Raw genomic sequence first — 22,269 nt, 5'->3', positions numbered from 1 at the left:
TCATCTATATCATTAGTAGAATATTCATTACAAAGATTTACAGCATATAAAGGTGGAGGGGAGGGGACTGAAAAGATATTCAGAAACAGTTTGTCAGCATATTTGGCACCTGCACAGACCAGTAATGGATTTGGCACTTTGGGGAAAAACAAATAAGGCAAAATAATATTGCTGATGTGGAGCTATTCTATTTAGAAGGAAGGGGGAGGGGAAGAGACATACAACTCCAGTTAACTTTGCTTTGCAGGCATCATGCCACTGAATCGACTTGCCTATGAACAGACACCTATCCTGTAAAGGTGTTTGGTCAGATTCTCCTTGGTTATTTGTGTGCGTTAGGGCACAAAGTAATTATTTCATGCAACGGATTGAGAAGTGAGAAACCCATCATTATCCATCAAGTATTTCACGTTTCTAGAGCCTCTTAGAATATTAATTATCTCACAAGAAAATTTTAAAGGGGGCAGTGGGGTGGAGTAAAAGGCAAAGGAAGGAATAGAAAGGTTAAGCATGAACTGGTTTTGTGCCTTGACGATGAGGATAAAAACTAGCCATTCGTTACAGTAAATTAACAGTATATACAATCATTTCACAGGCTTTGTTCCACTAAAATATTAACATCCCTACCATCCATCCATCCATCCACTCGGGAATAAGAAAGGACGCGCTGGGTGGGTCCAGGTTCTAGAGTCAACATCCTACGGTTAATGGGGAGGCCGAGACTTGGCGGGTCGGGATCGCTGCTGCCTGACAGGACTGCCCAGGTCTCCTAAAGGTGAAGAGTTTCATTATGAGAAAGAAGAAAGTGGGGGGGAGAAGAAGACGAGGGGGAGGAGGGCTGTCAGGAGTTTAACTTCACAGAAGGAGAGTAGGGAGGGAAACCAAAAGGTTCACAGCAAAGTTGAAGGTCGGTGCGCTAAGTGCAGAAACTGCTGTGAAAAAAAAAAAAAAAAAGGTTAAGATCACACTCGGAGACCTGCACTTATTCGCTGCAGACGGTAATCGAGGGTCAAAGAAAGTGAGGGGGTGCGCCAGGCGGGGCTTGGGGAGGAGGAGCTGGGGCCGAGCTGCGAGGGGCTGCCTGGGGGGTCCCGGCCGCGGGGCGCGGGGCGCGGGCGGGGGGCGGCCGGGGGCGGCCTAGCTGTGCGAGTAGAAGCCGTAGTAGCCGCCTATGTCCTTGGCGCAGTTCTTCTCGCAGTCCCGCTGGGCCAGCACCTCGCTCTTGAGCGGGGACGAGCTCTCGGACACCGGCGTGTCGGCGGGCGAGATCCGCCTCCGCTTGGCCTGCTCGTAAATCCCCGAGTCGCTCGAGTCGATGGACTTGATGGAGGAGGGCGTCTCGATCCAGCTGGAGTCGGACAGGTCCTTGGGCTTGGCGTCCTCGGCCGCGCCGGGCGGCAAGGGCGAGCGCTCGGCGGCCAGGCCCTCGGCCTCCTCGCCCAGGTAGGGGTTGGCGCCGGCCATGCGCGCGGCGGCCGCGGCGCTGTTGGGCCAGCAGGGCAGCACCGAGCCGGACTTGGCGCCGCAGTACTGCGGGGGGCTCCGCGCGCCCCAGCTCGACGGGTCGGCGTAGTAGCCCAGCGGGCGGCCGGTGCAGCCGGCCGCCTGCAACGGCAGCGCCTTCACCCCGGCCGCCGCGTACGAGAGCAGCGTGGCCGCGTTGCCCGCGAAGTCCGTGGCCGTGTCGTAGGCCGAGGCGGCGAAGTCCAGCCGGTTGTTGGCCGGAGTCACAAACCAGCGCTGCGGCGACGGCGCGCCCGGTCCTCGGCCTGCTGCGGCGACAGCAGCCCGTTGGTGTGCGGCACGCTGCGGTCCGTGCCCGGCCCGGGGCCCGCGCCCGCGCCCGGGTGGAAGCGGGCCTTGGCGTAGTTGCTCACGAACTGGTCCTGCAGGAAAGAGCCGGCCATAGCGTAGCGGGCCCCGGGCACGATCTGCGAGCGCGGGGAGTCGTTAGGCGAAGGGGTCAGGCGGTCCATGTCGCAGCCAGTGTAGATCCTGCGAGGGAAGGAGAGAGAGAGAGAACCGAGGGGTGGCGCGGAGGTCCCTTGGGGGGCAGAAGGGAAGGCCACCTCCACGTTCCGCCCGCCCCCACCCTCCGCATCTGCAACTTGCCGTCCAGGATGCGGACACCAGGTCACAGAGCTGCATCAGCACTAAATGGATTGGGAAATTATAAAGGGACCAATTTGTCATTCGAGGACCTAAGCGAGGTGTAGATCAAGAGGAAGGTTGTCCTCTTTCCGGGCTCGCTCGCTCCCTCTCGCCAAGTGCACTGGGGACCGGCGGGGAGAGGAGCACAGCAGGGGATTCTCATCCCACTTCTGCAGTGTATGTGCGCACCCCAGAGCAGAGTCACCCAGAGACGAAGTGTTGTTTGCCCAGTGGACCTTTCATCTGCTGTGAGTTTCTGAAATTTCTAAACAAGGTGCTCGCTGCTCCACCTTTTAAGACCACGCTCTTCCATTTAACACACAACGCGGGCCATCCAGGTAGTCATCGTCAAAGACAAGTCTTAGTCTTCCAAGCATGGAAGTCACCACCATGCTTACTGTCTGTTGCTTCCCCCGTGTGAGCCTTTAACCCCCAACCCTCTACCGATACAAAGGGGAATTACTAATTGGAAACAAAACCATCAGTCCAGAAATGCCTTTTACAAAGAAAAATTGTTCTTTACTCTCACCACCGCCCTTCCCCCCCCCAGCTTTTGATTTGTTAACGGTTGGGGGAAAAAAAAAAAACACTTTGGGATCAACTCTTGCAATATAGTTATCAACCTCCTCCAAGCACTCTCCCACTTATAATAACTCATCCTATTACAGTTTGACTAGGTGCTAAGCACTGCTGTTCAGGACTGTACAGGTCATCATTTATTGTAGTGTCCTAACAGTCCTCTGAGTTAGGTACCCTTATTATCCCACTTTACAGATGAAGAAACTGAGGCAACGAAAAGTTAAATGACCTGCCCAATTGCAGACAGTGATTGTGTTACTGAGAAATTCCACAGTTAAAATAATCAAAGATTAATTCTAGGCCCTGGGCCTAGAAAATCCCATTAGGTTTGAGAGGGGAGCAGACACTGGATCAAGACTGGTACGGTACATCATACACATACACACAAGCCTGCCTCCCTTTTTATTTAGTTCACACATAAACATTTTAATCTTTAATCAGCAGACTGTTTTGAAAGAGTCTCACTCTTGTCAGACTTTAATCCTTTGGGAAGGGGATTCTCTGGTGAGAGGCCAAGCAACCCCCTAGTTGCCCTGAACTCATATTGCTCTCCCTATGTCTCTAAAAGTGAGCCATATCCAAATAATCAACATAAAAGGAAGAAGGGTGAGTGTCATAAACCATTCTATTTATTCCAAAATATAAAATTATAAGGTATCTATTTGTATAAGTAGAGAAGTTTTTATAAAAAAAAATATACAGTGGTTAAAGAACCAAAAGGAAATGACTTTTCCAACAGAAGTCAGCTAAAGGAGGGGCAGGTAGGGTTATGCTGTGATTGATCAGGTCCACCTTCTTACTGAGCAAAATTTCCTTCTGAAATTTCCTTCTAGTTTCAAATGAGAACAGTAGAGGAAGGCAGGAATGGAACATAACTAGCAAGGTACAAATATCTTCTCTGTTTAACACCATAATATCTCAAAAGAAAAAAACAGTCTGCAGAAGGTACAGTTTAGATGCCCATCCAGGTCCCAATCCACTTGGGATTACCAAATTGATTTGTGCAAAATAAAATGCTTTGCAACAGATGTTCACAACAGAATTAAAAACTCAAAACCTACAAGACCCCCTAGTACTGAGACCAATATCTCTGGTCTCCTGGGCTGCATACTTTCCAGTGTGCCAGGTCCACCTTTTTGGATTATGACTACAGTAGCCAAGTTTTTGTTCTGAGGAATCATCTAGATTGAGGAATGTACGTGATGACTATAGGCAGTAATATCAATGACTCTTCATTTTGTTATAAAAAAATATTAGGAGGGAATATTGGTATATTCCTGGAAATGGATTAGAGATAGCCACATTTCTCCTCCACAAATTTAATATATTTCTATTCAAAGACAGCATCATCTTTGTAGCTCTGAGGCACTTAATGCTAACCATAAAATTAAAATGTGTGTAACCTTTCTTTTTATAGTCAAACAAAGTGGGGTGGGGGGATACTACAATCCAGATTGAGACTTTTGCTTTATAACACTCTCTGAACTGTTAGGCACTATACCTGGACCCTGAGTAAGAATGCTAGAACAAACCCAGAAAGTATTTAGTTTACACCTACCATTGCCCCCAGAGAGGGCATTTTGATATAAAAGAAGTGGAGATAGCAAGGGAGGCCTGGAGAAACAGGAACAAACACATTTCATTAAAACACACCTAGTTAAACAAAAGATAAGAAATATTGTTCTTTTTAAGCTTGTAGATAATACATAGCAACAGCACCTGGGTCCTCCCCAAACCTGAAAGGACTGCAGCAGTGGCTCTGCTCATGAACTTGCACAGGAAAAGCTATTACACAAAACTTGGAAATGGGTAAATAAAAGTCACATATGCCAAGAAGACTGTAACAACTGCCAGAGCCACATGCACTTTCAGGCAGAATCGGGCGGTTTCAGACACAGACAATCTGAGCTGAGCATCTGTAGCGACACATAAAACTCCCGCACCAGGGAACCAGGGCAGCTTCCCCAGCCAGCCAGCCAGCCAGCCAGCCAGCCAGCCAGCCAGCCCCAGAGGCCCGCCAACAACTTTGTAATTCATAAGACAACTAAAAATAGGTAGAGGAAACCTTTGACCAAAACCACAGAAATACCAAGCCAGAAAGTCATCAGAGAAAAGGGGGAGCCGACAAAGAAGAAAGGGAAAACCTCAAAAACACATTCTAACCTCCAAAATCCCTGTACACAACAAGTCACCTCTGACCTAAGACCCAGTTCCACAACTATAAGAGAAGAAAGATGCAAAATTACTTACGTGTCATAATTATCCCGAAATCCTTTTGCAAAGGGGTTGTGATCTATTTTCAGTTGTGTAATCTGGGATAAAGAAAAAAAAAAAAGATTAACATGATATCAGCTTCTATGCAGGATTGGGTGTTTAAGAATACATCACCTGCACTTTTTGCAGGGACTTAAAGCCTATAATTTATTTATTAGTGAGTTTTCCCTAACGAAAATTTTGAGGTGATGGATGTTGGAAAGGAAAAAATAGGAAGTATGAAAGTTATAAAGAACATCTTTAAATTAATGATGAATGGCTAAAACCTAAGGATTGCTTCCAATTAGCTCTCCCATGTGTTCTAAATTGGTTCAGATACACATTTTAAAAATACTTGTTATTCACAATGCACTATTCAGTCAAAAATCTTTAAGGAGAACCTGAATTCACACCAAATGTTGCCCATTTTAAAATGATTCACCATATTTTTAAAAAGTTGTTTTACTTCTAATAAGTCAGAAGACTTAACCTGCAGAACTCAGGTTAAACGTCTGCATGTTTTTCATTTCTGATATTTTCACTTACGTTTTTATTTTAATGCCATTACTCCTAGTAGTAAAATCAACAGAAGTACCATAAATTTTTGCAAAGTTGCAAGTGGTGAAGAGGTTCAAGTGCTAGAAAACGCATTCCACAGCCCCCAGTAATCTGTAATATCGCAGTTCTTACGCTGCGGATGTGTATGTTCTTTTGATCACTCAAAAAGTGGTGTTTATTTCAGCTGTGACTTCTGAGATTCTTTTAATTTTTTTTTTTTTTTTAGATAATGCCATGCTTGCCAAGAAAATCTGCTTGTTTTCTAGAGGAAGGCGAGCTTTTTGAAAAATAAATCAGATTTCAATATAGCACTAGTTTGAAAACTGAATTAAAATTCCCAGTGGAAGAGGCCCTAGAACACCTGGGCGCCTCAAAGGTGACACGGCTGACACGAGCCGGAAACGCATGGGAAGCGTTTCCCTCCGGCTCGTTATTCAGGGAAGGTGCCAGCAGCCCCCCTAGGCAAGTGCCTAAAACGCGCAGCAGAGCCAGCTGTTGCTGATGTTAGCAACCGAGCTGGGCACGGTCGGGGGACCCGGGCGGGCGCGGGGAGAGGCGGGCGGCGCCCGCCGCGCGCGCACAGCCGCGGCCTCCTTACATCGGTGTTCTGGTAGGCGGTGACGGCGATGAACTGGGTCTCGGGGAAAGTGAATGTCTGCACGCGGCCGGGCTGGCTGGTGTCCTCCGTGCCGTCCTCGTTCACTTCCACCACATGCAGGCGGGGCTGGTACTTGTGCAAAGACTGTAAAACCACCATCTGTCCGGCGGAGAAAAAGGGGGGCGCGGGGGAGCGCGTTAACCCGGGTGGCGTGTGCGGGGCTGCGCGCCGCGCGGAGGCTGCACGGAGTCGGCCGCCCCGGCTCCCTCGCGGCGGGGCCGGGCCCGGGGCCTGGCTCGCCGCGTCGGCCTCGCTGCTCTGCGCGCCAGGCTCGCGGCAGCACCGGAGAGGACGCGCCCGGCTCGCCCAAACCCCAGGGACCCTCTCCTAGCCTCCCTGCAGAGGAGGAACAAGATTTTCACACGCTGAAGATTCTGTGGGATTCCTTCTCGAAATAAATCAAGTCTCTGTACTTGGGAATGGCGGGTATTTGTCCTTGGGAACTAGGGAATGGGGCGAGGAGCAAGGGGAACAACTTTACAGATGAATTCATAGAATTGTGGCGGGTGGAAATTTTTTTAAAAATTTAAAGTCTTTTTAATGAAGCAAAGAGAGATGTGGCCAGTTTCTCACGCTAATTTAAACGGATGAACTGGAAACTGTTAGGGAGAGACGAGTGTGAGTGTGTGTGTGTGTGTGTGTGTGAGAGAGAGAGAGAGAATGAGCGCTTGAGCCACTGACCTGCCCATTGTTGTTTGAAGCTCCTTTGTTGTTTGTAAGTTTTAATTTTCCAAAAGAGATTTCTTGGCGCATCCAATGAGCCCCCGTGTTGGGGGAATCCGGATGCATATACACTCGATTTCCTAGAGAAAGAAATGCGTTGTTTACATATGCCCCGGGCACAGCCCAGTCCCAGCTCCTCACCACGTAGGACACACACACACACAAACACGCACACGCACACACAAACACACACCTTATTCCTTTATTCCACCGTGAGGCCCATTAGCTGGGGCTTTTTTAGGCCGCTTTTTCTTCTTATTAACTGGGAATGATTAAAATAGCTTTTGCATAATCCTCCCCCTTTTCACCGCTCAGTCTGTCCCTCATTCCCCCTCGTTTCCTTTTAGAAGTCATTGGCCGATCGTTTTAAAAGTCGCTCGAGCCAGTCCACAAAGGCTTTAATTAATCATTCTCACCTAAATAAGTGTCAGGAAAACGTGTTAATTGGAAGGACTTGCCTTGCACATTGGTGTCCGCTTTGCCGCAAGGAACCCATTTGCCTCCTTGAAACCTCCAGTGATTGGGATCCGCCAAAATCACATCCACAAAAATATTGTAATGAGCCGTGGGATCGAGACCAGAAATGTTAAAACTTAAAAAAGGAAACATGCGCCTATTTAAATTAAGGAGGGGGGGAGAAAACAAGGGGGAAAAAAAAACATAAATGTTAAAGATTAAATGCAAGAAGCGCGGCGCCAGAATGCAAAGCAAAACTTGTTCTCACAGCGTCGATGAGCAAATGTTTGCTGGGTTAGAAAAGGGGTGGTGAGGGAGGAAAAGCAGGACTGAAATCGGGGCGATCTGCGGGTGAGCTAGAGCGGGGAGACGACGGTTATCACTGCCCAGGTGGAGAGCGAGGTCGGCGACCCGCATCTCCACCTGTCGGTGCATCCGGGCGTTGATGCGTCCCACCCGTCGCCCGGCCGCTGGCCCGGACTCACTCTCTCTCTCTCTCTCTCTCTCTCTCTCTCTCTCTCTTTTCTCTCTCTCTCTCTCTCTCTCTCACTCGCCTTCCTCGGGCCACTGACTGGTTCTCCGAACACCTTTCTAGAGCGGGATTCCCCCCACCTCCAACATTACCGCGGTGGTTATACCTTCCACTTTCTCCTTTTCCAAAACCAGCCAACTCTAGGGCGCACCAGAGCGCCTTACACTCCACTCCCGACCCCAAATCGTCGCTGCGGCCGCGGTCACAACCCAGGCGCACTTGCCCCCGGGCGGCGCCTGGAGCAGCGGCCGCCAAAAATAGATCATTACCTTCCCTGTTTGGTGATGATCATCTCCGTTTGGTGCCGGTGAAATTTCAGCCAAAGGGGCCTATTGCACAGGTACACCTGCGCTTTGCCAGGCACCAGCCCGGGCTGTGTGGAGGAGAACTGGTAGAACGGGGCTCCCTGGTAGGAGTGGCCGTACTGCTGTGGGTAGGGGTAGCCGGCGGCAGGGTAACCCTGCGGTGAGGAGTTGGACAGGAGGCTGTTGTAGGCTCCGTTGGTGATGACCGGGTGGTGGGCCATGTAGCGGCTGGGGCTGCCGATGGAGAAGGCGGGGTGCGCTGGTCCGTGCTGGCCGGGGTACGGGAACATGGCACTGGGAGCTGTGGCCGCAGACTGTGGCTGGCTGGACTGAGAGAGGAGGTAGCGATCTGCAGCAGAGCCATCGAAACTGTGACGAAGCTCAGAGACCCCGTCCAAGACAGGAGAGAGTTTACTTCTCTGGACGTCCCCTGGTGAGTCCTTGGAGTCAGGAAAATTGTCTGTATCTGACTGATTCGTCATCCCCCTGGTAATTTTTTTCAAAGGTGAACTTCTCTCCAGGTTGTCAGTGGTCGAGATAATGGGATGATCGTGCAAGACAAGCTCAGATCCGCCTGAATGTGGGTAGCTGCTGCTCACATTGAGAAATTTCTTGGAGAGCATGATAGAAGGAGAAAGGCAGTGCTCCAGCTGCATAGCTCTAGAACCTGAACACTTGCCCTCCTGTCCCTGGTTTTTAAAGTCCTATTTATCATAAACTAGAAATCCATAGACCCCCTCACTAGACAGAAAGCACTTCAACCAGCAAATGCTTCTCAAAGGTTTGATTTACTTTTTTTTTTTCCCTGGGAGAAGAGATTGGCCAATTTACACTATGCAGCAATCAGAAAAGGCTCACTTTTGATCTTGCTGCTTGTGCAGCCGATGAAACGGCTCCTGCCATTGGTTAACTGCTGACAGTAATTTAATTAGATAGACATTAATTAGGATAATCACCTGGCTCCTGGTCGCGACGATCATGGCATATTGAAGGGGATGGTTTTATTGTTGGCTTGGGGGGTGGGGAATGTGTGTTGGTTTTACGTGAGCACTGTTGTGTCACCTTTAAGCTTTGTGACCACTGCTTTAGGAAGATTCAAAGATGTGCAATTTACTAAACATTTTCCTACCTTCCCCCCCCACTCCTCCCTCCTTTGGAGCTGAGGGGCGGAGGAGGGAATTCGACGATGCTAGGAGACTTTTCGGATCTGAATGAGCCAAATATTCAGTTGAATGTAACGATTTCAAGTGCAAAGTATACAAAGCTCGAGCCGGTGGCCTCTTCTCGCCCTGTAAAAGTTCCAGAGTCTGTCTTTTCCAGTTAATACAGAAACACACAACACCTGAGCCAGTCCTTTGTGAGCAGGTCCTACGTGTCCCCCGCAACCCCCAACCCCCCACCGCACACCTTTTAAACTACATAAATAAATAAATCGCTGCCGCCCAGAGCCGCAGCGATGCAAGTCAGGAAGGGGACACGTGGGGGGCGAAAAGCAACAACTCACCCACCCATCCACCCACCCCGGGAAGGTTTGGTTTCTTGCTTGAGCACAGAAACAGTGACAATCTAGGATCTCCTTTTTAAGTTTTGAAATCATACGCTGTCGAGCTGAAGTGCCTTAATGTATTTGCAGTGATGCTTACTAGGTCTTTATTAAATATTTTATCAGCGAGCTTGGCTGCAGATGATCTGAAGAGCATCTAACTGGGGGCAGGCGCCATGCATGCCTCCTTCGGTCCTACTGCACTTCCTTCTCTGAGTTAGTGGTTCGGCGACAGGTTCAGAAAGCCTCTCCAGGAAGAGAGAGTCAGTCTTCGTGCAAATGGGTTCTTCTTGCAGCACTGATCTGAGGAGACAGAGTGGAGGTGGTGTCAACGCAGTAATCCTTACTAATGACTCGCGCGTGTGTTATGTATGTTTAATGTTTATATAGGGAGGGGAGAGAAAGAATTCATGTCAGTAATTTTAAAAGGGAAGACTCTAAAGAGAAATAGAAAAAAAGAACTCATGTAAGGATGTTGGCACAAAAAATAACACGAGGTATTGACCCCAAGGTATATGGAGAATTTTCCCAGTTCTGGGGTTTACAAAGTACCCAGCCTTCTGCCTGGACTAGAGGACTTAAGAACAGCAAAGGTTTAATCCGCCCAAAACTGCTTCCCGTGGCCCGGCACCCGCCAGTCCGCCCTCCTGCGGCTTTCCCTCCGACGCAGAGCCGCGCGGGGACCCAGAGGAGGAGCGCAGTGCGGGATCTCAGCGCGGTCCAGAGAGTTGGCGGACAGACGGGCGAGGCACGGCTGGGGCCCGCGACGGGCGAGGCCACCCCCCAAACCCCGCCTGGTGGCCCAGCCCAAGCCAGCTGCCGGTACTGGCTCATTGTCTAAGGTCTCCAACCGGCCCAAGAGTAAGCGCTCCAGCACCCTGGCAATCCGGGGAGGTAGCCGCCCCCAAGGAGACTAAGGGAGCGCGGGGCTAGCCGAGTCTGGCGCAGACCCCAGGGCCACACACTGTTACCTTACGTGGAGCTGGGCCTGGCACCTCCGCCTGGTGGAGCCTGTGCCTCAAGAGAGCGCTCCTACCCTCCTCGGCCCCGGCAGCTCCCAGTAGACAGCGGCGCTAAGGGCCTGGGGTGGGCTTGGGCAGCAAAGGGTTAATGAGACTCGACCTTCACCTAGGCCCGTGCATATTTAGAGCGGTGCCTCAGGGTGCAGTCTGGGCGCCCTGGCTTCCGCGGGCACCAGCTGTGGCCTCCAGCAGGGTGCAGAGAGCAAGACCCTGTGCAGGCGGCCCTGGACTGGACAGGTTGATGACCAGATGTCCCAGACTTAAGCCGAGACAGTTTTCTGGGAGAAAAATACTGCTGCCAGACCCATTTTTCTTTTTGAAAGCAAATCAGTTCCTAACCAGGGAGCTTTATAAACAAGCAAGGCCTTAGCTGTCGGGGCGTTGGGGTGTGTAGGAGAGGACAGTAGCTTATGACACTGACACTTGGATTTTCTGCCCTTTACTTTCCACCACAATTATCTTCTGGGTGGCTTTTGCCTGTTCTGGCTACTCTTGTTTTGTCTGAGTGCTGTCCCCGCTGGTCCAGGATTAACCCCCCTCCTTACTCAGTGGGACAGTCTTAAATATACAGACAAGACATGAATCTCCTGCCATTTTTTGAGGTTCTTTAATTCCCAGCGTTCTGAATTAGCTTTAAAGGATAGAAAAGGAGTAGACTGCACCTCCCTCGCAGTTTATAAGGACTCAATGTACACTCTAGGTTATCGGTACTAAATTTTGTGATTCCTCACAGGTTATGTAACATATATATATACTCACGAAGGAAAATTAAGGCTTTCCTCAGGATTTTGAGCCATCTATCTGTAGAGCAGAGCTTTTCAAACTTTAAGATGCCTATGAATCATGCCAGGATTCTTGACTCTGATTCAGGTCTGGAGTGGGGCCTGCATTCTGTATGAGCTTCCCAAAACTCAGGTGCTCCTAGTCCAGGCAGATCACACTGAAGAGTGAAGGTAGAGCTTTCAATGCCTCCACACTAACCTAAGTGGAAAGCAGGGAAATCTGTACTAAAGGCAAGCAAGTAAGTTACAGTACTGCTGTGATACTGCATGGTAGATGGGCAAAGATGCTCACATAAGCACACACACCTGAAGCGGCTTCTGGAGCTTGTGATTAAGGAAATCCTTTCAACTCCTAAGTGGGATGTGGGGCATGAGACTGCTCCTAAAATAGCTAAGCCTTTCCCAGATAAAGGTGAACCTCCTAAGGCATCCTAATTTTGATCGACTTCAAACCTATACAGAAAATGTAATTTCTTCTAGGAAGGATTTCTGATAAGGTCTTGAAATTGGGAATATCTCCGATGTAAGCCAAGGGGGAAATGTGGTTGTAGGAAGTCCAGGAAGATGAACTGATCCAGTAAGAAGAGTAAAAGGCAGACATTGTGGAAGCCTTCTCCGTTACTATATTCAGGGTACATTTTCAGAGGGCTAAATTAAAAAAAAAAAAAAAGTATTTCCAACCTGATATTGAGAATAGTCCTTGGATTGCTGAGACCATCTTATGAGGGCCGATTTTACGAAAATCATGAAGCTCCATGAACCCTAGCTGTGAAGTGTCATAGAAACTTACTTATATAAAAGGGGGAAATCATGTATCAAAAAAACTATCCTGCACACAAGTTTAAATTAGGCAATCGGAAAACATCTAATAACTTCCACTAAAACTTTAATTATAAATGGTTAGCTGTTGTAGTCGTAACAATTAATACACATTACATCCCACATAAAACATACTATCACTATATTTAAAAGAAACCACAGAACAAACAAGAAATGTTAATACCTCTTATTCCACCATAAAAGAGACATTGAAATATAGTGACAATTTCATCCATTTTGATTTCTAGTTTCTGTAACTTTCCCTTAGGCAACCAAGAGCCCAGAATTGTTCATACAGCCAGCCTTTGGTCTTCCACATCACTCATTCCACCTCTAGTAGAGTCTTAAGTCTAAATTCTAACTCCCCAAGTAAAATCCCCTTTTAACAAGACCTTAGAAACACTCTTACCATATTTTCACAAAGGGTACAGATAAGAATTTATATGTTTACCTCTATTTATTACAATACTCCTTGGTGTACCTAACATGGTGTTGTACCATGGGTATTAACAGGTGCAGGTGCTTATCAAGTTAGAAGCAGGCTGAGGGACAAGGGCATCTGTAACTGCCATTAGTCAAATTTTTATCTATATCAAAAAACTGAGTACTTCTAATTTGGGGATGATGAGAAAAAGCAGTAACAAAGTTATTACTTATATGCTCATGAAGTTAAACTCACACTGTAACCACTCTTCTCATTTTACTTTGAAGATGTTATATACCATCTTAGCTGTCTTAGCTGAAAGTCTAGTGGAGTTACAGCAGGCTACTCCCAATCTCAACACTGTTGGTAGAATGTACTCATACAAAATGATAAAGTCTAAATTTAAAAGTCCCTTTTTCTTCTTAAATACTCCTCTGAAATCTTGACAGGATAATATGTTCATAAAATATTGAGTATACAATATTTAACTTTTGACAAATACTTTTAAAAAAATACATTGAGTTTTTCCAAGGTTAATCACTGATGAAGTAGTCACTCATAAATGGGCATCATTTCATATTGGTCAAGTTTTGTTATCACAATGATTTTTCATGTGGTCTAAGATGTTAAAATACAAAGAGAAACACATCTTAGTGTGACATTTCTAGAATACTATCAAACGTTATTCAGCCAATTCCACCCAGTGCCAAAAAGACCTCAGGAGACATAGATTGTAAATGTATTTTATTTTGTAAGCAACAATCAAAATATATTTGTTACTGATTTCTTCAAATATTAAATGGGATCTTAACAAAATCTGTCCATTTTGATGTATTCTTATACAACTTTAGAATCTGCGGAGACCCTGACTAAAGAAACAGAAGTAATTGCACAACCGAGACTGAAGGTGTTACAGTGCTGCAAATGATGCCAGATGTCTTTCACTGAACCAAATACACCTTCAGAGGTCCCTTGATTTTGAGCACTAGGAACAATAGAGGAAGAATATACATCGAAAGTATCACTGATAGCTTTTTGCATTACTTTATTTAAATACAACAGTATCCAACATAGCCGCTAAACACTGGACAATATTTGAAGTCATAAGCACATCCACATGTTCCTCCAGATGACGTTTGGGGTCCTAAAACAAAATAAGGAAAGAAAAAGAAAGAACCATATTATTGGCAGATGAATTACTTAGATTTTTTTCAGTAGCAGATAAAATTGTTAAGGAAAAGCAAACCTAAATTTCTATTTATATTTGTGTGTATAGACACACACACACTTTAACTTTCCTAATACAGTACTACAGCCTTAGGATTTCCAAATCTATTAAAAGCTTAAAATATTGATAAAATAATAATTATATAATGAAAGACTGATGTATATAATAAATGCTATGACTGCACCAAAAATTATAAAAAGTAACAAGGAATTCTATATAGCCCACAATCATCTGATAGGGGGCACAAAAAACAACAAAAGTGTGTAAGTCCAACTATGTATGTGTATTTTCTGACACTCACATACATTGAATGTCTGAAAGGGGTACTTTACACTAAGCAGACAAATTCTTATCACTTTCACTATAATTTAAATTTAAATTAAGTTCCTGTATAATTTAACTTATTTCAGGAATAGAGCTTAAAATGATTCAGGAAATATTTTGGATCAAAAGTCACTATAGTAGTTTAAAAACTTAAATGTAAATTGAATCGTTTCTAAGATGTTAATAATAAACATCATGCCCTATTTTGAAAAAGTATATCACAGAAAAGTACATAGTACAATCTTTTAACTTAAACCTGATCTAGATTTGTATTTGATATATCTGAGTTTAAAATGAGGCTTACCATCGCATTATAATAAAGAAAATTAAACTGAAATGACTTAATTTATATCTGTTGAAAGCTGAGCTGAATGAAGTTATTTCAGCTAAACTTGAGAGCTTTGAAATAATGGTTTATATTGTGCACGATAAAATACTTTCAACCAAAGCATTATTTTCTTATGAGTATTGCTAAAATATCCAAGATTCCTAACTTTAAACAAATGTTCATCACTGGAATTATTTCTTGGCTGTTCTTTTCTAAACTACAATTTTAACACATTTTGATTTCTTTAAACAACTGAGGTATATTAACATGACACAAATAATATCAAGTAACTAAACCACAATATTAAATTTTATTTATTTCAAAAATAAGCCTTAGGGCATTTTAGGTGAAAGAGACTGAGAAAGACTGGCAGGAGAAAAAGATATTGGTTTGATTCCATTACAGACAGTTTCGCTTTTTGCCATCTAGTAGGCCAAACCAATGAAGCACTGTAATTTAAAAAAATGATTCTGATGATTAAACTCTGAAAAGTATGTATTTTTTTAGTTTTACTTTCGTTTACATTTAATCCTTTTATTCGCTAACTGTTAAATAAAATCTACATCAAGAAGCTATAGCCTCAGAGAGTCATTTATTTGAAAGACAGTTACTGCATTTTAAAATGTACAGGATTCTAAAGCTGGTGACCTTATATATTAGACTAAAATAAGTAGGAATAGACAACAGGGGGGACTAACACATAGAATTAGAAAATAAAATGAGCTCTATTTCATTTTGCTGTTAGAATATCCTTATTGTTTTTTAAGTATTCCAAATGCAGTAATATTAATATGATTTCACCTATTATGTTATTTAAGTCAGACCTTTGCCCCTACTGCTCTGTGGGAATAACTGGTTTTGTAGTGAATTGGTAACATACTTCCCTCAGTTATCTACATTACTTCTTGTGGCAGCTGGGTGATTCTTAGAGATTTCCCATCCAAGAATGGTCCTGGCCCAAACCTACATAGCTTGTGAGATGTGATGGGATCAGAGCATATGGTAGGATGGCTGAAAGCAAAGACAGCTTAGTGTCTTGCATCTGAAATATCAAGATTCTGCCAACATCAGCAATATGATAACCATGTTCTATGAAATGAAAAAAATGTAATCAACATTCTTTAAAAAACAGTCTAATTAATCTGTAGATTCTTTTAATTGGATGGTGTGCTCTCCCATCCTCAGAAAATACGGACTAAAATATATATTTCATCTTGGAAAAGTGAAAGAGCAAGAGCTGAAAACCCTTTCTCTTCACTCAATCTAACCAATAGGCAACTAAGCTTTCTCAGGAACACTGACGCTCTCATATCGATAAACTATATCATTTAAAAAAGTGTTATATACAAAATAAATCTACCATCCCATTATCTTTACTGATAATATTATTTCAAGTAAAAATCATTCTTGGAAAATTAACTCGGGACGTAAGTTTCCTACTTTATTTCTAGTAAATTTTCACTAAAGAGAGTATCTCATAGGTATGTGTGATTTACTTCTCTATAGATGGCAAAAAGAACCTGACATCAAATAATTCAGTGACCTTTAAAATTAGTATCACATTTATATGACAGAAGAAAAACGTACAGTGAACAGACAGGAAAAGAAAATCATATAGGACCTAAAATAGTTTTAACTCTACAGAGCACGTTATTATGCGTGTGCATAACCTATTACAGTACACTTCACCTGCTTGCCAACATTCTTTATTGCCAGCTGTTCAGGTGTCATCTTATCTTCTTCTTCTACAGCCTGTGAATGAAACACAAAGGACAGAGTTTCAAATTCTAAATTTACTTTTCCCACTGCAGAAAGATCACCAAAAATAATGGTGATCAAAATTATTATCCACAGAACCTTTACTTAAGTACTTTTATTAAACAAAAAACCTTACTTTGTTAATCTCCAGAATAACACTTAGGGGTAATGAAAATTATTATCATCGTCATTTTGAAAACAGACTAAGAAATATGTAAAAGACATTGAAAATATCAACTGGACTACCAAATAGTACTGCTAAGCATTTAGAAAACATTACTGAATTCTTGAGGGATGTCTAAACTGGAGGACAGAAGCCCCAGATTTAGCTGCTTATGGCACTTTGGTATTAACTGGTTCTATTATGTCTTCTTTTCTTCTTCCTACTTTCAGACTAGTTCTCTACCATCCCTTTTCTTGTTCATTTTCTTGTCAGCCAAACCTGTGTATACTTAGTATGTATTTACTGACAGCACTTAGGATCAAAGTAGTTGCTGGCTTTTGATCCACTTAACAAATCATATAATTTCCTTCCTTAATAATTAATAATTTCACATATTTAAGTCTTTAAAAGTAATACAGCTATTCAGAAAAAAAATCTCACTATTCCACATGAGTGATTTAATGGTTATGAAATAATCATGAATAATTTGAAGTTTCAATATCAAAAATGACTTGAACAAAAGCCAAATCAAATCAAAATTAAATTAACCAAAATAATACATATGCAAGCCACTTTTTACTATTTTCAAAGTTAGCTACAAACTCTTATGTGTATGATCATAGGTTATCTGGCAGAGCAAGTCTGAAATCATTACAGCAGTTAGATTAGCTACCACCAATGCCATCCTCTCCCAATAATGGCACCACCACAAAACCCCTTCATTAACAATTCTAAGTTTAAGAAACCTCCTAAGAGTTTGGGTATAGTATTCCTAAAGGTAGGCCTCTAATCAGGTGAACTTCTGGACTATGACATTTGATATGAAAATGAAATTTTAAGCATCATCAACCTTAGGAAATATCACCGTAGCACTTACCACAAATATGGTTACAAAAGGAGATGGGTGACATGATGGTGGCAGAAAGCAGAAAACCAAAATCCCAATGAGGGTTAGATTTGGATAGTTTAAACTTAATAATCTTGAAGCTGCCAAATTTCTTCATGTGTGAACAATGAACATGTACGAAATGCAATCATCAGACATTTCCCGTAAACTGGGAAGTTTGGCTGCATTTCACACCTTCTTAATAGTTTTGTAAACAGAGAACTTGAAAATGAGCAAAGATGGCAAGTGTCTAATTTTATAAATGGACAAACTATCTAGAGAATTTTCCCCAGTAGAACCTGCCTAAAGAGAAAAGATGGTAAATAAGTATTGTATCTACTGATTAATAGAAGATACTTATTTACAACACATCATTAGGAAATACATTTATGACTCATAAAACTGAAAGAGGGAAAAATAAAAGTTAATAACACTCCAAATCCAGAATTCCCTAGACAGAGAATATGTTCATTTTCAGAGTCAGATGTCACTCCTCTTATTCTCAGCTAGTTAAAAAAGGATTTCCTAAATGGGAAATTACTTCTCCCACTATCTCAGTGTTTTACATAAATGTATACAAATGGTAACACATAGAATGTTTGTCTTTCCAAATTACTTTGAGAAAGCACATTAGATGAATGGAACAATTCTCCTAAGTTTGCACTCTATACACATTCAGTGTTCGTTGTTCTATGTATATGCCAACAACAGTACTTTCGGCATTGGAAGGCGGTAGGAGTTTATGGAATTTGGCTCAAAATATGAATCCATGTACAAATTATTAAGGGTATTTTGAAGTATTGCAAATATCAAAGATGGCAGATATGCAAAGATGAAGGTCAAAAAGCATTTAAATCAAAGTCTATTTGAAAGGTTAAATCCAAAGTAATAAGCTCTAACTCAATTTTAAAAATCTTTTACTTCATTTAACCACTTTACCAATTAGCTTTTCCATTTCCAATAATTAAAAGAGAGAGTTCACAAACTCTTTGAGAAGTGCAGATGGTAAAAAGTACTCCCAGCCATAGATGCCATCTGGAAAATGAGGAGCAGCTGTAGATTTAGGCATATACTAAGGTTGCAAACCCCCATGACAAAAGAGTAAGCACATCTATTATATACTAAGAAAGACCAGCTCAGACCAAATCATTACATCAACCACCTATATATTTTTTCCATCTACTAAGTTACCTGTAACCTATCTACCATCTGGGCAAGACTAGGTTGTCTTCATTCATAGTTCTAATCTGGCCAGTCACCAGGAAAAATTAAGAAATGGTAGCAGCAGAAACAAATGAAATTCAGGCACAGGCAGTGTCCTCACTAGGGAACTTCTGTGTTTATGGCAACTTCTGTGATTTGGCGTCGAATTTTGCTTTTGCATTCATGCTCTTCGGTTTACTCAACCAACAAAAAAGCACTGAAAATGTTTGTGGCTATTCGCACTAGAAACGTTTTTAACAGTTTATCAACAAAGACCCCCAGATGGCTATCCCATCATGCACGGTCTGCACAGTTCTAAGAAATTCTTGGAATTTGGTCTGTTATGTTATCATAATCCCCTCAGACGTACCCCCCATCTTAAAGAGGTTCATATTAGGTCCATTAACCTCGGATTCTTTTTTCTGGTAATGGTCAAATTTCTCAAATAAAAAAACCTGTATCTCAAATTCTATCATTTTATATACCCTTTAATAAACACTGATTGGTTCTTTGTCACTTCATTAACACTCCTTTAAGAATCCCCACCAGGTTAATTCCAATGGAGTTAGTTTTCTTGAACTTTGAGAAACCTGTAGAGCCACTCAAATACCTGTTTTCTAATCCTTTCACTTCTGCTTTCAAGACATCATGCCTGATTCCATGTCATATTTCTCTGATTAATCCTCGGCTTCTTTTTTCCCTTTAACAAGCTAACATTGTTCACTCTACAACTGCCATGCTCATATTTATGCAGTTTCTAAAGTAACCTGTCTGGCTTTTTTTTTTTTTTTCCTCACTCTTAAACTGCTAGTGAATATATTTTACTTCTTTGGTGAGTGTTACATCAGGACAATGGTTATGGAGGAAGAGAACAAATTTAAAGAAGTGGCTAGCAAATTAACAAACATGAAACAATTAGAAATCTGTGAATGTATAAAATATGGGGAATGATAAAAGGTTTTTTCTACAATCTTCTGTAATTAAACATTAATATGCTTTTACAAATAATAATTTAATAAATCCTTTAAAACATCCCCAAGAAGTATTTAATCTACATTTTACATATGAGGAAATTAGGTACTACGTCCTTGGGAGTACCATATATTAAATCTAAAAGTATATCTACTTTAAAAGAAACTTTTCTAACTCTTTTTGGAAGAGCTTGTAACATACTGGTATATTCTGTGAATGTCTTCAACAGTAGCATTTTCAGCATTTTAAACACTTGGTGACTACTATTAAGTATCCTGAGTAAGACAGTTCTTGCTCCTCAAGGAGCTCACATTTGGATTTTACTTGCCCTTAAATTTCAATTTATAAACCAGTATGAACTTTACAAACAAGGAGTGTGTACATATAGTCAAATAAGCTGTAAAACCGTACTTAAACATTTCTACCTTTCTCCAAATACATTAAAGTAAAACTCACACCTGCTATTCCCCTCAGCAGTGTGTTTCAGTCAGTCTGCCTGTTCTGTTCCCCACTCTGTCTCTGGTGAATCCTCTCACTCTCTGTACCTCTGGCCTGTACCCCAATTCTTGTATGCATAAATATTTTTTTTAGAAGTTGATCTTTTTCATGTTAATTTGTCCTTTGTCTTCAGTGAGTTTTCTAGTTCTTGACCAATTTATTGCTTTTTAAAACTGTATCAGAATTCTGGGCCCTCTTGGTGGCGCCAGGGGTTAAGTCTCAGCACTGTGAAGCCATCCTGGCCAGGGAGCTACCCACATGGTGCAGCGGACCTCTCCATCTCACCTGCTGCTCCCCTCAGCAGTGTATATCATTCAATCTGCCTGTTCTGCTCCCCACTGTCTCTGATGAATCCTCTCACCCTCCTGTACCTCTGGCCTACACCCCAGCTCTTATATGCATATTTAATGTTTTTAAAAAATCTATCAGAATTTTTAAAAATATATATTCATTATATCATCCTTCATTTTTGTACAATGTATGATTTCCCCATGAAATTCCCACTACCAATTCACCCACACATCATCACCATAGTCCCTTGTGCTCTTCCCACCCCTGTCCTGATCCTTCTCCCTCCTGCTCCCCTACATAATGTCTCTGGTCTATGGCTGCCTGTTGGTTTGATTTTTATCCTATTATAGTTTTGTTTTTTTTTCCTGATCCCTTATTTGGTTCCTCTACATTCCTTCTATAAGTGAAACCATCTGGTATTTTTCTTTTTCTTCCTATCAGAATTCTTTAAATATTATGCATTTTTTGATACTAGCCCTTTCTATGTTATAAGTACAAATATTTTCTCCCAGTCAGGTTCATAACAAGCATTCATTAAATGCTAGTTTTATTTTTACTGCAGGTAAATTTATTGTGAAGTTAGCAAAATTTTATAAGTTCACTGACATTCTTGTTAGAATTAAAGGAACTTAGAAGTTTGAGAGTAGCAGATAACACTGAGTCCTCACATTTGGAAACAAGGATATTTATAAACAAATGTCTTTAATATTGTTATAAGTCATATGAACCACGCATACATTTCTATTTCTTGTGATAATTATTTCTAAGTATTTTATAATTATGGATGCTACTGTGAACTGATTTACCTATTATATTTTTCAATTGGCTTCAGTCTGTTTAACTGCATGGTTACCGCCTATGTAATTCTCAAGTATAACAGATCTAACAATTTTATAGTGTAGCTTCTTAGATTTCTATGTTTGATAGCAAATATGCCCTATCATACCAAATTAATAATAATAATCAGGCCTATTTTCCTCAACATTTATATTTTATTTTGTTTATCTTACTTTATTGTACTAATATAAAACAAGATTTTTCTATTTAATATAGCTACTGTACTGAACCTAATATAATAATTTAATTACATATTTTACATATAAGCATATGAAAAATACATCCAAGGTTTCTTATAGGTTAAGAAATAGGTATTTTCATGTGAAAAGTAAACTGTCAGATGCCAGAATTTATGTGGTTATATCTTCCAAAAAAGACAAATTTCTGTTTCTACACCACTCTTAAAATTACAACTAATTTTTAAAATTTCTCATACATTTACAAATATGCAATCAAATATCATCAATATTTAAAAAAACATAATTGTTGGCATTGACTCAATTAGGAGATTCAGAATTAGTGGAAATCAACTACTAATTTCGATGTGGAATTCAGACTTGCAATTGAAAAGCTGGGGCAAAGGAACTTAATTATTTTCTAACCTTCTTTCACTTTGAGTTAACTGTCACCTAACAGTAATTACCTTAGTTTAAAGCATCAACCAATTAAAAATATGTGAAAAATTGATGGCATGGGCCTTTCTTTTTATATTTTATGTGTTACTAAAAAATCCAGCACATTCTCTTTCAATCACAGAGGGAATTACATTCCCAAATTTGGACTCCTTCCTATCACAGCTTACACATTGTTTTCATTTTATAACCAAATCTTACAAGTTTTTGAGTACTACAGAGATTTTCAAAACTGTAAAATAGGAAAAACGTCTGTGGATGGATGGGCAGTAGTAACCATAAATAGGTTATTTCCTGGCAGAGGTACCAATGTGAATTAAACTTATAATGCTACAGAGAAATTA

General features: G+C 42.0%; 2 protein-coding genes across 2 annotated transcripts in view; both read right to left on the bottom strand.

The window, feature by feature from the left end:
* Positions 1-1,137: 1,137 nt before the first annotated feature.
* On the bottom strand, positions 1,138-8,871 carry TBR1 (T-box brain transcription factor 1). The gene is given in 7 exon segments (XM_037521839.1): positions 1,138-1,763; positions 1,766-1,995; positions 4,981-5,042; positions 6,140-6,298; positions 6,881-7,002; positions 7,381-7,535; positions 8,180-8,871. Coding segments are annotated over 7 exon segments (2,046 nt in total).
* A 4,663-nt stretch (positions 8,872-13,534) lies between these two features.
* The window catches only part of PSMD14 (proteasome 26S subunit, non-ATPase 14), a 94,108-nt gene continuing 85,373 nt past the window's right edge, over positions 13,535-22,269 (bottom strand). The window contains exons 11-12 of the mRNA XM_037523417.2: positions 16,375-16,437; positions 13,535-13,949 (exon numbers count right to left, since the gene is read on the bottom strand). Of these exons, the coding sequence (XP_037379314.1) occupies positions 13,851-13,949; positions 16,375-16,437 (162 nt within the window). The 3' untranslated portion in view covers positions 13,535-13,850. The remainder of the gene's footprint in view (positions 13,950-16,374; positions 16,438-22,269) is intronic.

The sequence above is a fragment of the Talpa occidentalis genome, unplaced genomic scaffold (assembly GCF_014898055.3).
Source record: "Talpa occidentalis isolate TD23 unplaced genomic scaffold, MPIMG_talOcc4v2.1 talOcc4.3, whole genome shotgun sequence".
Taxonomy (NCBI): domain Eukaryota; kingdom Metazoa; phylum Chordata; class Mammalia; order Eulipotyphla; family Talpidae; genus Talpa; species Talpa occidentalis.
Note: the sequence above shows the minus strand (reverse complement) of the source record. Positions and strands in the feature narration are given on the sequence as shown.